Source organism: Garra rufa, unplaced genomic scaffold (assembly GCF_049309525.1).
Source record: "Garra rufa unplaced genomic scaffold, GarRuf1.0 hap1_unplaced_004, whole genome shotgun sequence".
Classification (NCBI taxonomy): domain Eukaryota; kingdom Metazoa; phylum Chordata; class Actinopteri; order Cypriniformes; family Cyprinidae; genus Garra; species Garra rufa.
The window spans coordinates 3175035-3191579 of NW_027394279.1; the positions used below are offsets into that span (position 1 = coordinate 3175035).

Genomic DNA, 16545 nt, shown 5'->3' on the forward strand with positions numbered 1-16545 from the left:
GGCGACACCCAATACCTTCGCTAGGTTTTACAACCTCCGCGTAGAGGCCGTATCCTCCCGTGTCTTAACATGAGACTTAGGCGAGCGGGGGGATGGCTGGTGTCGGCTTGCTGCGCTATTCCCAAAAGGGATCCGTGCGCTATATCCCAGAATGTTCCCTCCGGTGAACCCTGGGTCCTCCGTGCCCCGCAGTCCGGCCTAGATGCGGAGTAGTCCCTGACTGTGATCCTGCCTGGGTCTCCTTCGCCCCGCAGGTTGTGGCTTAGTTTTTATTTATTCCAGCGGAGGAGACCGCTCTTTCCCTCGTGTATCCCTAAAAACCTTTATGGATATATTGAATTATTCTCATTTCCACATGTAAAGATTTCATGTGCTCCGCCCCCCCAACCCATGCTTCTGTACGTCTGGCATCCCTGGAAGGGCCCCCTTATTGGGCCTCAGGGCGTTGGGAAGGTTACGTTACAATACCGCCTGCAGACACGTCTGGAGAAGACTTGCCGGCACGTGGCATTGTGCGTAACGCGGCGTCAGGGTCGTGGCCTTTTCCATAGGGCTAGTTCCCATGTAACGTCGAAGTGATTCGACTGAAGGGGAACGTCTAGGTTACGAAGGTAACCCTCGTTCCCTGAAGGAGGGAACGGAGACGTTACATTCCCCTGCCACAACCTGACGTCGCGCTGACGCCGTCTCGATCGGCTCTTCAGCAAAAACCTAACTGAGTGATGCACGCGGCCATCTTATATACCCGTATGTACGGGGGCGTGGCCGGCGCGCACGTCCACTCGCCAATTTGCAATTGGCCTTTTTATATAAGGCTCAGAGATGATCGGTCTCTCAAGCGAGATCCCATGTAACGTCTCCGTTCCCTCCTTCAGGGAACGAGGGTTACCTTCGTAACCTAGACGTTCATGGGGATAAAATGGATAATTTCACATGGTTTAGTGTAAGATTTTTGCCCGCCCATCTTTTGGAAAATCCAGTTTTAAACTTAAAAAAAAAAAATAATACTTTTACCAGTAGGTGGCTGCAGAGCTCCACTATATGCTTTTTGCTATTTGACCACCTGAAAGATATCTTTTCACAAGTTTTTTTCAGTTGAGTTCATATCTACATATCATGAAACACACAGGACTACATTTGGAGACCATAAAAACTGCTCTCTTATAATTTGTCAAAAAAAAAGAAAAAAAAAGATGTTGTTGTTGCCTTCTTATGTTCATGTTGTGTACTGCTACTCAATATGTAATAGAACTGGTTTTGTTTCAGTACAAAAAAAATGCTTAACTTTGACAAAAAGTTATTAATCGTGACATTTTTTATTGTTATAATTGTGATTTCATATGTAGATATGTACTCAACTGAAAAAAACTTGTGAAAAAATATCTTATTGTTGGTCAAATAGCAATTAGTCAATAGTAGTGCTCTGCAGCCATCTAGAGGTAAAAGTTATATTTTTTTACTTTTAAAACTGCATTTTCCGAAAAATGGGCAAAAATCTTACACTAAACCATATCAAATTATCCATGTTATCCCCATGAATGAAAGTTTAAAATGTGGGTATTTTGTCAAGTGAATTTTACATAAAAGCTGTTTTTGCATATAAAACTATTACAAATAAATATTTATTTAATAATTTATATATATTTATATATATTTTCCTTAAACAGGAAAAAATTATTATATTTTTTTTAAACTATTATTTTGTTACAAAATTAAGGTTTTGTTGCCTTGAGTTTGTTGACCATGAGTGTGATTCCAAAACGAAGACCGCATAACAAAGTCAAAGTGTCAAGTGAAATTAAATATTTTATTTATATATTTTTTTCATTAGGGAAAAAAGAATATTGGAACAGCAGGAGTCCAGATCAACACCTACAGGAAGAAAAGGCTGGGGGAAAGATGAACACTCTATTTCAAAAACTCGATGTTAAAGTCAGGTACCTCAATAACCTGAGACCTGCAGATGTTCTTCAGATAACTGAACATTCATTACAGTCCAATGAATCTTGTGCTGAAGAAAAGCTGATTCAGACTTACATACAAAAACTCCTGATGATGAACTACAGGGCAAGATACATTAATGTTTTAGAGACCAATGAAAAGGAATACATACATCAAACCAGTTATGACTCATCTGAAGATGAGAGTGATATTTTTGATGATGTTAACAAAAACATATTATCATCAGACAAGGGAACCAGTAAATTTAAGCAAATTCATCCGATGGATGTTCAGATGGCTGCTTTTCATTGTGCTGATGGTCTCCTGAAGCAGCTGTTGGTCGCTAAACTGTCCCAGTGTCAGTACGCTCTGCCTCTGCTTGTTCCTGATCCATTCACTCAACAGATTGAGTTTCCTCTCTGGACATTTAGACAAATCAGCAAAAGCTGGAAGATCAGAAACACCAACAATGAGCTCATCAGTCAAACCCAGCCAATCTACAAGGCAGAAACTCCAATGCTGTTTTTCTTCAGGTTGGGCTCTTTTTCTTCATCCAAGTCTCAGTTGATAAACAGTCTGATCAATGAGAAACACGACACGTTCTTCCACAGGAACTGCCCAGGCAGCAGCAGAAGCAGAGTCCTGATGGATGGAGTTGTGGAGATCGCCTGGTTCTGCCCCTCTGGAAAAAACACGAGTAAATTCACTGAGTGTGTTGCATTCTGCAATCTACATGGTGATGCAGGAGCCAATGAGAAACAGTTGCATATCCTCACTGAAATGGCCACAGTCAACATTGCTTTTTTGCCACGACTAGACAGGAATGACAAAAGTGCAAAAATAATACAAAACCTGTATATTAAAAGAAAGTCACTCATTTGTCTTTTTACCGAGACTGATTCAACTGTCACTGAAATGAAAAAAGGAAAATACAGAATAGGCCTGAAACAAAAAAATCAGTCAGTTGTATCTCAAGAACTCAGAGAAGCTATAAATGATTGTCTCTCAGAATCATCTTCCCCTTTCAGACTTGAAGATGTGTCCAAATACTCAGACATCAGAGTAGATGAGGAAGATGATGATGACTGCAGGAGAGGAAGAGAAGCAGCACAGCAGATGATGAGTTTACTGAAGAAGAAAGATCTGAGAGAAAACAAAGAATCATTTCTGCCTCATCAGGGGAAACTGTGGCATGAGTGGTGTCAGAAGAACAAAGAATTACATCAACCTCAAGGAGATAAGAAAATATCTGAAGATATAAGAAAAACAGAAATGAAAAAAATCCGTCAAAACCAGTTCACATCTGACATCAGTGAGTTAATGAAGCTCTTTGTTAAAGAAATGAACTCAGATGATAAACGGGAGAAGATGTTTTTCCTCAAATGGCTCAGAATCCTCCTGGATGAATATATCTCATCTGACCTTTCTTCTCTACATCACAAGTATTATGAAAAAATGTCAACAGTCTTACAGCTTAAAGAAAATAATGATAAATCTCAAAAGCCCAAAACTGAACAAACTGAACTTGAGAAAATATCAGAGGATCTTCAAGCTGCAACCTTTGGTTTGGAGCACATCATGAGGGAGATCGGTCAGATCTATGAATCATGTTCATCTGTGAAGAAGAACAAGAAAGACCTGCAGGTTCACTACTCTTCTCTCCCGAGTCTTGCAGCAGAGATGATGATCTCTGGATTTCCACTGGAGCTAATGGATGGAGATGCTGCTCATGTTCCTGTGATCTGGATCTCTGCTGTTCTAGAACAACTCATCCAGAAACTGGGAGACCAGAAAGTCTTTGTGTTGTCAGTTTTAGGGATCCAGAGCTCTGGGAAATCCACCATGCTGAATGCCATGTTTGGACTCCAGTTTGCCGTCAGTGCTGGCAGGTGCACCAGAGGAGCTTTCATGCAGCTGGTGAGAGTGTCAGAGGAGATGAAAAAACAGATGAACATTGACTATATTCTGGTTGTTGATACTGAGGGTCTTCGAGCTCTAGAACTGGCTGGAAGATCAACAAGACATCATGACAATGAACTGGCCACATTTGTTGTTGGTCTTGCAAATCTGACCTTGATCAACATCTTTGGAGAAAACCTATCTGAGATGCAGGACATTCTTCAGATTGTTGTTCAGGCCTTCATGAGGATGAACAAGGTCAGACTGAATCGTAGCTGTGTGTTTGTGCATCAGAACATTTCAGATGTCACTGCTAGAGAGAAAAACATGGAGGGAAGGAGACAATTGCAGAAAATACTGGATGAGATGACAAAAATTGCTGCTGAAGAGGAAGGCTCTGATGTTGAATGTTTCAAAGATGTTATTAGATTTGATGTTCAGAAAGATGTTAAGTATTTTGCTCAGCTCTGGGAGGGCAGCCCACCCATGGCACCACCAAACCCAAACTACTGTGAGAACATTCAAGGTCTAAAGGAATCTATTATAGCTCATGCCTCAAAATCACATGGAATCATGCTAAAAGATTTAAAAGTTCACATTCAGGATCTCTGGGAGGCTTTGCTGAAGGAACAATTCGTCTTAAGCTTTAAAAATTCCCTGGAGACTGCAGCCTACAGGAAACTGGAGACCGAATATAGTAAGTGGTCCCAGAGTCTTCGCAGTGCCATGATGGAGACTAAATACATAATATTTAGCCAAATAGAAAATGAAACAATTCATAAGGTTGAGGAAAATTATCTTCAAATAGAACTGAAGAAGAGCAGTGAAAAAGTGAAAAAATCGATGTCAGAGTTCTTTGAAAAAGACACATATGCAAATATACTCACTCAGTGGAAAACATCATTTGAAAATAAAATTTGTGAAGATGAGGAAAATATTGTGAAAGAAACAACGAGAAAATTAAATGAGATTCTTCAGCAGCGAGACCTAAGAAAAAAGATTGATGCACAGAGGACAAATCATGAAAACACCATCTATGAAATAAGTAAAAAACTTGCCTTAAAACTCAAAGACAAAGCAAATGATGAAGAAACATTAAAAAAAGAATTTGATTTATTTTGGGAACAAAGTGTGAAGAAGATCATCACAGACATTGACATAATGAAAGATGTGACAGACATACTTTGTGTCTTGAAAGAGAGTGACAAATACAACAATATTTTAACTGCAAATAGTTATTCTAAATATGTTATCAGAAAGTCCTCAAACAGTGTGACTAAAGAAGCTGTAAAGAAGTCAAACAGATATGATGAAGTTTTTTTTGTGGAAAATGAACCCCAAATAAGATCATTTGTCACAGATGTCATTCAGGAAACAGACAAAAAGATTCAGTTATTTAATATTTCAAAGACAGGCTACAACATCAGCTACATTCAACAACTCACAGAGTTCATCATTAAAAGAGTAACAGAACATCAAAAAGGACAAGTAAAATATGAGTTCAAGAATGAATTCTTCATAGATTTGGTTTATTCCATTTGTGACAGCGCAAGCAAGAAGATCACTGACCAACACAGGAAGTTCATGGAAGCCACTGATCTTGTAATAAATGTTGAGAAGAGGAAGAAAGAGGAGTACTTTAGTATTTTCCAGAAATACTGTGATGGAGCAACATCATGTGTCATTTTTGGTGAGAACATCTGTCAAAAACTTAAAGAGGCCATTGAGCAGAATGTCTACAAGAAGACTGCCATAGATCTGGCAGGTGAAATGAGAACAAACTGTGAATCGCTAAATGGAGACAAATCAAATCTGGAGAAACACATCTTGAAGACATTGGCAGAAGATGAGGAGTTTGACAAATACATGGTCTACATTCATAAACCCAGAGTTCACTTTAAAAGTTTCATCAGAGATGAAGTCAATCAATACATTACTGATAAGTTCAGTGTCAGTGCTTTACCCAAGATGAATGAGAACATTAAACTCCTGCAGAAGAAGATCACGAGTGCGGCACATAAATCTACTGAACATGTTCAAGGCAACAGTGGAGATGTTGGTTTGTGGTTGAAGATTTTCACAAAGCAGCTCTCAGATGAGCTGATCTTTTCTGAAAAAGATCTCATTGGAGTGAAACATGATGATATTGATGATTTCCTCCTCCTGGAAGATGCAATACGACAAGAACTTCCAGCTATAATATCTGACATTACCAAGAGATTCAACACATTTCCAGTAAAGCTGGACTATAAGTTCAGACCAGATGAGTTTCTGATTAATCACTTCTGTCAATGCTGTTGGGTTCAGTGTCCATTCTGTGGAGCCACCTGCACTAACACCAGAAAAAACCATGATGGAGATCACAGTGTTCCTTTCCACAGAGTGAATGGAATTATTGGCACACAAAATTTAAATAATCTTTTTGCTGATATTTGCACAGATTTAGTGGCAGGTTCTAAAGATTTTAATGATTCACAAAAAAAGGGTGTTTTATATAGAGAATACAGAAATGCAGGAGGAAATTATGCAGACTGGAGCATCACACCTGATCCCTCTGACCTGCCATACTGGAAATGGTTTGTGTGCAGATTCCAGAAAGATCTGGAAAAATACTACAGAAAACCTTTTAATGGTTATGGTAAGATCCCAAATGAGTGGAGAAAATACTCAAAACAGCAAGCTATTGAGAGTTTGGATCAATATTTCTAATGGAGAATCTTTTCTCAGATTCTCTGCTAATCATAGTCAGAAATTAGTTTCTATCACACATCAGTGTCATGACAAATCTACAGCTTGGAAGAGCAAAGCTCTACACTAGAAGAGCATTAAAGTGCCCTGTGATGCTTTTTTGAATTTTACATTTTGTGCTATGTGTAATGTTAAAAAACAAACAATAAAAAAAAATATATTCTGGCCTGCCAAAATTGGTGATCACCTCTATTCCAGTCTCGCTTTCTGTTAAAAAGCAACATAGAGAACCTTCACTGGCTGCCTGTGAACAAGGTTTACTCTGACCTGTTCTCAAACACTTGAGTTGTATCTGAGACCTCTTTTCTCCACCACCAAAAGCAAATCCACTTTGTCTGCACTTCTAAAGAATAAGGATGTAAAAAGTCCATTGTGGTCAGATGGCCCCAACAGAATGGCTTTGAAGAGAAGGGTTTTATATAGACCGGATGCTTGATTGAACCATTTCAACACTATTAGAAAATAGGTGATGCCGCAATGTATATTATGAGAAAATTAGAGTGTTTTTTGGTTGTTTCTTTCTTACTTTGAATGCATGTAAACATATTGTGGGCGACCTCTAAAAAAAATTAGGAACCTTCAAGATACCATTATAGGGACAACATTTAATTGCTTATAAAAGCATCTTCAAAAATATTTGAAGTGCATTACTTTATTTCCAATCAAGAGTTCAATATTTTTTATGATCAACCTTAAAAAGTAATGATACTACTGAAAGACTGTTTATAATAAACGTGTGAAAATCAAAATAAAAGTGTCTTAAAATAGATCCACTGATTTATATGAAAATCACTTCAGTGGCAATGCACTTCACTTTTACACAAATAATATTAAAATTGATCAAACACACTTATTTTACTGTATAACATGTATTATGTAATTACATATATTGATATAGGATTAAAGTATGACTATACATGTGGGCTTACTGGTTCTTAAATTTGCAAGGTTTTTACTTTCATCTTTTTTGTATAAGTATCTTTTCACACTTATTTTACAGATTTTGCTAACAGTCTTAGGAATTGAAAATATTATCATTGTAAATATCTCAAGTAGTGCTAGGTGATATGGCAAAAAATGAAGTCTCATTTATTTTTCTGAACGTTTTACTGATTTAAGATGTGGATTAAGACTAACCCTATTATAAACTATAAATATTTTGTAAAAACAAAGAAAATAACAGCAGCTTTCAGCCTGTCTTCATCATGAAATAATAGACATATAGGAGTAGTTCCTTACAGGTTTTTGCATTCAAATGCGCTGCTTTTCCTAAGGTTTTCTATGCAAACATGCATATGCCAGTGAGTCATTCTATGAAATGGGTGCCATTTCCACTTTGCAATTAAAAAAAAAAAATCATTAAGAACAAACTTTCTATAAAAAAAGACTAAAACTTGAAAGACAAGTTAACCCTCCAAAAAAAAAAAAAAAACATTTTCCCACCTCAGGCACAAACTTCTTTTTCTTCAGGCAAGGGCACCTTTCTTGTACCACCCCGTTTCTGACAATATGTATGCTGTAAATAAAATTGAATGTTCTTCTAATGACGAATTGTTTTTTTTTTTTTGCAAACCATCAATAGAGAGTCTGTAATTTAATTAAAAAAAAATAAAAAATCAAATAATGAATTTTACATTTCAATGGCCACACTGTTTGTAGTAAAAAAACAAATTCACTCAAAAATACAAATAAAGTGCCATTTATTTAATTAGTCCACACAATAAGAATATCATATACAACATTAAATCAAGTAACATTTCATTTTATTTATATAAACTTTTTACAAAATGACCCTGTGACGGGGTGGTAAGCGATGTGACGGGGTGGTATGGAAAAAGTGTTTCTCTATATGAACTGCTGGTTTAAAATTTTGTGCATACATTTCACAAGGGCATGTGTTTCATCTGTATCCATGATGACCCCAGGATAAAGGTCATTGTCATATTTAATCACACACCACTTTCCAATTAGTTTTCCGCTTTCCCAATCAATTGGTTCCTTTTGGGCTGTCTTGTTAAGAGTGAAATGCTGTGATAGTGAGTGAGTGAGCGAGTGAAAGATTGTGAGAAAGTGACATAGTGAGTGAGATGGTGAGTGAAAGAGATAAGAATGTAACACGTGTGAGAGATATAGTGAGTGAAAAAATGAACCAAACATGGTTATGTTAACAGAAAATACTGATTAAAATTTGATTAGCCTATATTTAGGGTGGCCATATGTGCCGTTCATACGGGATACGTCCTGGCCACAATTTATATATTGCCTAAAACATCCAAAGTAGTTTGACCAATAACATAAAGGTATTGTACAGAATCGACCAATCGTGGCATTGCACATGAGAAGGTGAACGATTGAAGCAATGCAAATATGTGCATGTGTTTGTTCACTTGTCAAAAAATCCTATTGGAATTTAAATTTATCCTTTAGGATCTATTGGGGATTCTTAGAATCCTATTGGACATTCTGATTCATTTTAATGGAATTTCACTTTGTCCTGTTAGATTTTATTGGATTCTTAGAATCCTATTGGACATTACGATTTATTTTAATAGAATTTCACTTTGTTCTGTAGGATTTTATTTGATTCTTAGAATCCTATTGGACATTACGATTTATTTTAATGGAATTTCACTTTATCCTGTAGGATTTTATTTGATTCTTAGAATCCTATTGGACATTATGATTTATTTTAATGGAATTTCACTTTGTCCTCGAGGATTTTATTTGATTCTCAGAATCCTATTGGACATTACGATTTATTTTAATGGAATTTCACTTTGTTCTGTAGGATTTTATTTGATTCTTAGAATCCTATTGGACATTGCGATTTATTTTAATGGAATTTCACTTTATCCTGTAGGATTTTATTTGATTCTCAGAATCCTATTGGACATTACGATTTATTTTAATGGAATTTCACTTTGTTCTGTAGGATTTTATTGGATTCTTAGAATCCTATTGGACATTACGATTTATTTTAATGGAATTTCACTTTGTTCTGTAGGATTTTATTGGATTCTTAGAATCCTATTGGACATTACGATTTATTTTAATGGAATTTCACTTTATCCTGTAGGATTATATTTGATTCTTAGAATCCTATTGGACATTACGATTTATTTTAATGGAATTTCACTTTGTTCTGTAGGATTTTATTGGATTCTTAGAATCCTATTGGACATTACGATTTATTTTAATGGAATTTCACTTTGTTCTGTAGGATTTTATTGGATTCTTAGAATCCTATTGGACATTACGATTTATTTTAATGGAATTTCACTTTATCCTGTAGGATTATATTTGATTCTTAGAATCCTATTGAACAGTATGATTTATTTTAATAGAACTTCACTTTGTCCTGTAGGATTTTTCCTTGATTTTTAGAATCTTATTGGACAGTGTTTTATTTAATGGGATTTCACTTAGGATCTTTTATTGATTCATAGAATCTTAGTGGGCATTGTAATTTTTAAATGAATGCCCTGTATGATGTTATTTGATTCTGTTGATTAATTAATTTTTAATTTTACTTTTTTAGAGTAACACTGCATGTTTGAGTGCACCTGTAACCCATAATAAATTGCAGCCTATATGAATACACACAAATATAAACACATAATATTAATTTATTGAAATTCATAATATTAAAGTAAGGCAAAGATAATAAATATGATATTTCATAATGTACAATTGAGTTTGACAGTTTTTCTCAGTCGCTTTGGTGAATTTCTCACAACACTATTTACATTTGCACAACATTTACTTCAACCTCTACAACATTTAGTCATTTGTGCACATCATAGTAGCAGTTTCTCATTCCTTTCAACAAATTGTAAATGCTTTTTGACATGCATCAGTTGCTTTCATACAACTCTCTGCTGTTTTATAACATTATCATTTGCTTATGTAATGTCAGTCAAAATTAACTAAACTTGTAAATGCTGAATAGTCATTCCATATAAAACTAATAGTCCTCATTTCATTGCTTGAGTCGTTACATACAAAAATGTTGAACTAGTTGTCAAAATCTGTCAAGCAAATTTTATAAAAAAAATTAAATCTTTTTTTTTTTTCCTGAAAATGTCTTCTAAATTGAACAATTTCTCTCAGGTGAACCTCAGCAGGGGTGTGTGAATCATTAGTTGCAACCAACTGTAAATTCAATTATTCAAACATTTCATCTGGAGAACAGATGTGTATAAATGGACAGTAATTCAGCACCAAACAATCTGCACTGCACTACTGTCATTGTGTCATACATGAAGCTTACAGTGGGACAAGAACTTGTCACTTTTTACATTTTACATTTAGAATTACAGCTTTACTGCATCACAGATTTAGTGTATTGTAGTGTTACAGTAAAGATTTGCCATATTTGTCATTTTACTCTGCACCACATAGGATTGCAAGACAACCTTGCAGAGGTGGAAGAGGGCCCCTTTTTACTCCGCAACAAGAGGAAGCCATTTGTGCAATGGTAATTGCAAACAATGCCATAAGGTTGAGAGAGATACAAAGTGCTGTTATAGAGGATGACAACATCTTTGGGAATATTGAATCCGTTTCAATTGCTACAGTTGACAGAGTGCTCAGGAGAAATGAAATGTGCATGAAACAATTGTACAATGTGCCATTTGAACAGAACAGTGACAAAGGGAAGGAGATCCGTAAAACATGTATGTGTTCTATACATACTCTAATGTTCAGTGCTGTAAACTGTTTACTTTGTGTAGTGTCATGCACTACACTTACATGACAGTTCTGTGTGTATTCACAGTGTATACTGTACAATATGTTGTCCAAAATGCATTATGTTACATAGGAAAAGTTGTTATAGTTGTTTTCGCTCCCTCTTCTGTAATAAAGCGTGTACTGGAGCTGGAGGCCAGGGAACCGCTGCACACATTCATACCTTGATGAGGCGGGTTTCAAACTGGCAAAAGGTAGATGAAGGAATCGCACTGGACAGAGAGCAACCCTTGATGTCCCTGGCCAATGAGGAGGAAATATTACTACTTTTTTAGACACTTTACAGGGACATAATCCCTGAGAATGAGAGGGGTCTAACTGGAGACCATCTGAATAAGCATGTTGTTGTTTGGGATAATGTGCGTTTTCACCACTCAGATGTTGTCAGACAGTGGTTTGCAACACATGATAGGATGCTGGTGGAATATCTCCCTCCCTACTCACCATTCCTAAATCCAATAGAGGAATTTTTCTCTTCCTGGAGGTGGAAGGTATATGACCGGCATCCACATACCCAAATGGCCCTGCTAGTGGCCATGGATGCAGCATGTGATGACATCACAGCAGAGTCCTGCAGAGGGTGGATTCGCCACTCGAGGAGATACTTTCCTCATTGCATTGCAAGAGATGATATTCGCTGTGATGTAGATGAAACTATGTGGCCAGACAGAGAGGAACATCTGGATGTGCATGAATGATTTACAGACCTATGTATGTTGTAGGTTCAGTTCCAATATGTACTGCAATATTGTTTACAGTTGTGCACAGCTCTACTCAAAGGGAGTTTATGTTTGTTGTAAATAAGGGTGTATTTATTTTTTTTTGCACAATGCTGTGAATAAATTAGAATAGCAAAGAGCATATGCAATATTCAGTGTCTTGTACTCAGATACCTCACTAAATACAGTAATATCTAACTTTACAGTCGTTTTCAAATGGCTGTGCAAATAGTATATAGTGCTGTCTTGAGGATTTTCAGGAAGTGTCACCAAAATCTGACTTTGCATTGGAAAAAAATTACAGAGTAAACTGTCATAATGAAAACATGACAAAGCCATTTGACTATCTTGTTCATAAACAATGGTGTCAGGATTTTTCATCTTGATGACACTGACACTTTCATTGACATGAATACTTGGTTTTGAGGAATGAGCTATCCATTTTGAGGAAGTGACACGCTTCTGCAGGTTATCAACTAGGTTTTGCAGTTTGTACTAATTGTTTTGAGAAATGCATTAACTTTTGTGCAAATGTAAATAGTGATGTGAGAAATGTACCATAGCAACTGAGAAAAACTGTAAATCTATTACATGTGACTAAGGTCGGTTTCACACCGCAAGCGTGAGCAGAGCGTATTTTTTTTTCGGCGCCCATGTTTACAAATGAGTGCATACTATGGAAGCCCGTTTCCGCCACTGAATAAAAAATAATAATAAAATATTGCGACTTTTTTTCTCAGAATTGCGAGATATAAACTCGCAATTGTGAGAAAAAAAAGTCAGAATTCTAAGATATAAACTCGCAATTGCGAGAAAAAAAGAGAAATGACAAACGATTTGATTGTATTATGATGATGATGATGATGATTTCGTTGTTTTAAAATTAAGAAAAAAAAAAATAAAAATTAAGCCAGAATTTTCCTTTTTTTTTTTTCATTTTTCGTCTTTACTGTCTGTACCATCATGCAGAATAAATGTTCGTCTGATGTACCGCTGTGCAAATTAGTTTTTTTTCCGGCCCCCATGTTAACAAATGAGTGCATACTATGGAAGCCCGTTTCCGCCACTGAATAAAAAATAATAATAAAATATTGCGACTTTTTTTCTCAGAATTGCGAGATCTAAAGTCGCAATTGCGAGTTATAAAGTCAGAATTGCGATATATAAAGTCAGAATTCTGATATATAAACTCACAATTGCGAGAAAAAAACTAAGAATTCTGAGATATAAACTCGCAATTGCGAGAAAAAAAGTCAGAATTCTGAGATATAAACTCGCAATTGCGAGAAAAAAAGTCAGAGTTCTGAGATATAAACAGTCCTGACATAAAGGAGGATCTGCACACTGCTGAAGTTATAGAAATACACTGTTTTAAGTATTTTAATGTAATGGTTTCAGTTGTAGCAGCATGTTTATTAGGATTAATCTGTCTACAACAACTGCACTCAGACCCAGAGGATATAACTAACAGCAAATCCAAATACTAACCGAAAGAGAAAAAAAAAAGAGAAATGACAAACGATTTGATTGTATTATGATGATGATGATGATTTCGTTGTTTTAAAATAAGGAAAATAAAAAAAAATTAAGCCAGAATTTTCCTTTTTTTTTTTTTTCATTTTTCGTCTTTACTGTCTATACCATCATGCAGAATAAATGTTCGTCTGATGTACCGCTGTACAAATTAGTTGCAATAACATTTCTTCATAATAGTTGGCTATATTTCTTGAAAATATACATCTTATATAATGCGCAACACTGTACTTCTCGGGTGGGCGGCGCTGGCGTGATAAATAAATATAAATGTCTTCTTCATTTTATGTTCTTACACAATAACAAAACAACGTTACAAAATGCTTTTGTAAAAATACAGGGTGTGCTGTCGCAACTAAATAAGCATGAATAAGTAAAATATTTGACATTAAATGACAATATTTGACATTTAAAATAAAAATGCTATACAATTAAAATGTCTATTTTATTACACACAATAGTCAAATATCTCAGACTGTCAAAAGTCAAAGTGCAAAATTGTAACAAATTTAATATTGCAATACATTTTTTTTTTTTTTTTTTTTACATTTTTATTTAACTTAACCACACAAGCATTTTCTCAAAAATACTGTGTGACGGGGCGCGCTTCCAGCTGTGAATGGAGTAGACGTGTTTTCAATAGCTCTCCGATAATCTCAATAATTTCATATATATAAATACATTATAGTCGTCTAAAAGTACTAAAAACTTGTTCGGGAAAAACTAAAAATGCCAGCAAAGCAAAAGAAAGCTGAAAAGTTGTGTATCGATGAAGAAAACACGACCAATCCTTCCGAATTACCGACAGGTGCTAGCCACGCTAGCAACAAGGCTAACTTTACGGACGCCACAAATACAGACATTCTGGAAGCCATTGCTAATTTGAACAGCTCCTTCGACCCAAAATTTGATGTTCTTTTGTCTACATTATCTGAGGTGAAAGTATCGCTTGCTAATATCTCTGCCAGGGTGACCGAAGCGGAGGAGGCGACTTAAATTCACGAAACCCGCATTGAATTGCTGGAGCAACGATGCGCACACCTGGAGACTGAATGTGGAAAACTTTGGGAAAAGACGTGATTTAGAATCAAGATCTCAACGTCAAAACATCAGGATTTACGGAATAAAGGAAGGCGGTGATAAGGGTAAACCAACAGAATTCGTGACCAAACTTCTGATGCAGGAGCTGAGTGAAGGAAATTTCGAAAGTCAAGTCATTGACAGGGCACACCGATCGCCGCAACCATCAAGAGATGAGAGACCTCGGGCATTTATTGTTCCAGTTCATCATTACCAAGTGAAGGAAAGCATTCTACGTTTGGCAAGATCGAAACCCCTGCAATATGATGGCTCAGCGATACATATCTTTCCTGATCTAGAGACAAAAGTTTGACAAGTCAAGTCTTTATTTATATAGCGCTTTTAACAATACAGATTGTGTCAAAGCAACTGCACAGTATTTAAACAGCACCATAGTGTGTAAGTAACGCATTATTGTAAACAATCAATTAGAAATCAAGAAATCACAATAGTATACGATATTGCTGGAAAGTGTCCCCAACCAAGCAAGCGCAGAGGCGACAGCGGCAAGGAACCAAAACTCCACAGGTGACAGAAATGGAGAGAAAAAAACCTTGGGAGAAACCAGGCTCAGTCAGGGGACCAGTTCTCCTCTGGCCAGACAAAATCAGCAGTTTGTACCAATGTCCGATTGTAGAGAACTTATCAGGTTCCTGTGGTGTAGCACCGATGACCATCTAGGTCAGTGATTTTCAACCACTGTGCCGCGGTACACTAGTGTGCCGTGAGAGATCGTCAGGTGTGCCTTGGGAAATTATTCAATTTCACCTAAAACAGGCCCAGGTTTCACACTGAGTAGGTAGAAATATGAAAGATCAAAAAAGACTGTTTTCATTGTGTTTATTTGATTCCTATTCAAGACACTTTGATAAGAATGACTGTATATTGTTAATTGCACTTTTTATTTGAAAGAAGAAGAAATATGAAAGATCATAGAGTTTAATTTTTTCGATTGTTTCGACAGTTTCGATTGATGGTGTGCCTTGTGATTTTTTTTCAATTAAAAATGTACCTTGGCTCAAAAAAGGTTGAAAAACACTGATCTAGGTTGGCGTTGTCTTCATTGATGATCCGTCTCTGGAGCTCATTTGGCGACCCCATCATCGGCGGTCCTCTGAGGGGTTGGCATCATCTCTTATTAGGTATTCTGAATCCGAACTGAATCTTGTATAATTCCTAGTTACCACGGGATGGGCAGAAACAGAGAAAGAAATAATAAGCGTAGCTGCTGTTCCAACCAAGCAAAAAATTATTTGTTTAGCCCAAGCTGAAGAATGATGATCTGTATGTGATCAGATGTAACTGAAGTACAACGTTATGAGATACATTATGTGAATGCTTGGCTAAAGAGATGAGTCTTTAATCTAGATTTAAACATACAGATTGTGTCTGAACCACAAACGTTATCAGGAAGGCTATTCCAGAGTTTGGGAGCCAAATGTGAAAAGGCTCTTCCTCCTTTAGTGGACTTTGCTATCCTAGGTACTACTAAAAGTCGAGAATTTTGCGACCTTAGGGAGCGTGAGGGATTGTAGCGTAGTAGGAGACTAGTTAGGTATGCGGGAGCTAAACCATTTAGGGCCTTATAGGTAAGAAGTAATATTTTGAAAGTGATACGGAACCTAATAGGTAGCCAGTGTAGAGACCGTAAAATTGGGGTAATATGATCATATGTGACCCTGGACCACAAAACCAGTCTTAAGTCGCTGGGGTATATTTGTAGCAATAGCCAAAAATACATTGTATGGGTCAAAATTATTGATTTTTTTATTGTCAAAAATCATTAGGAAATTAAGTAAAGATCATGTTCCATGAAGATTTTTTTTGTAAAATCCCTACTGTAAACCTATCAAAATGTAATTTTTGATTAGTAATA

At 36.3% G+C, this 16545-nt stretch overlaps 1 protein-coding gene across 1 annotated transcript; it reads left to right on the forward strand.

Moving 5' to 3' along the window:
* The first annotated feature begins 1842 nt into the window (after nt 1-1842).
* Nucleotides 1843-7999, forward strand: LOC141312733 (interferon-induced very large GTPase 1-like). Its single transcript, XM_073832612.1, has one exon. The coding sequence runs from the start codon at nt 1900-1902 to the stop codon at nt 6547-6549; it is 4650 nt and encodes a 1549-aa protein (XP_073688713.1). The 5' UTR covers nt 1843-1899; the 3' UTR covers nt 6550-7999.
* Nucleotides 8000-16545: the final 8546 nt, after the last annotated feature.

Bases quoted from the DNA above. Each gene is read 5' to 3' on its own strand.
- LOC141312733 (XM_073832612.1), top strand. From the start codon at position 1,900: ATGAACACTCTATTTCAAAAACTCGATGTTAAAGTCAGGTACCTCAAT.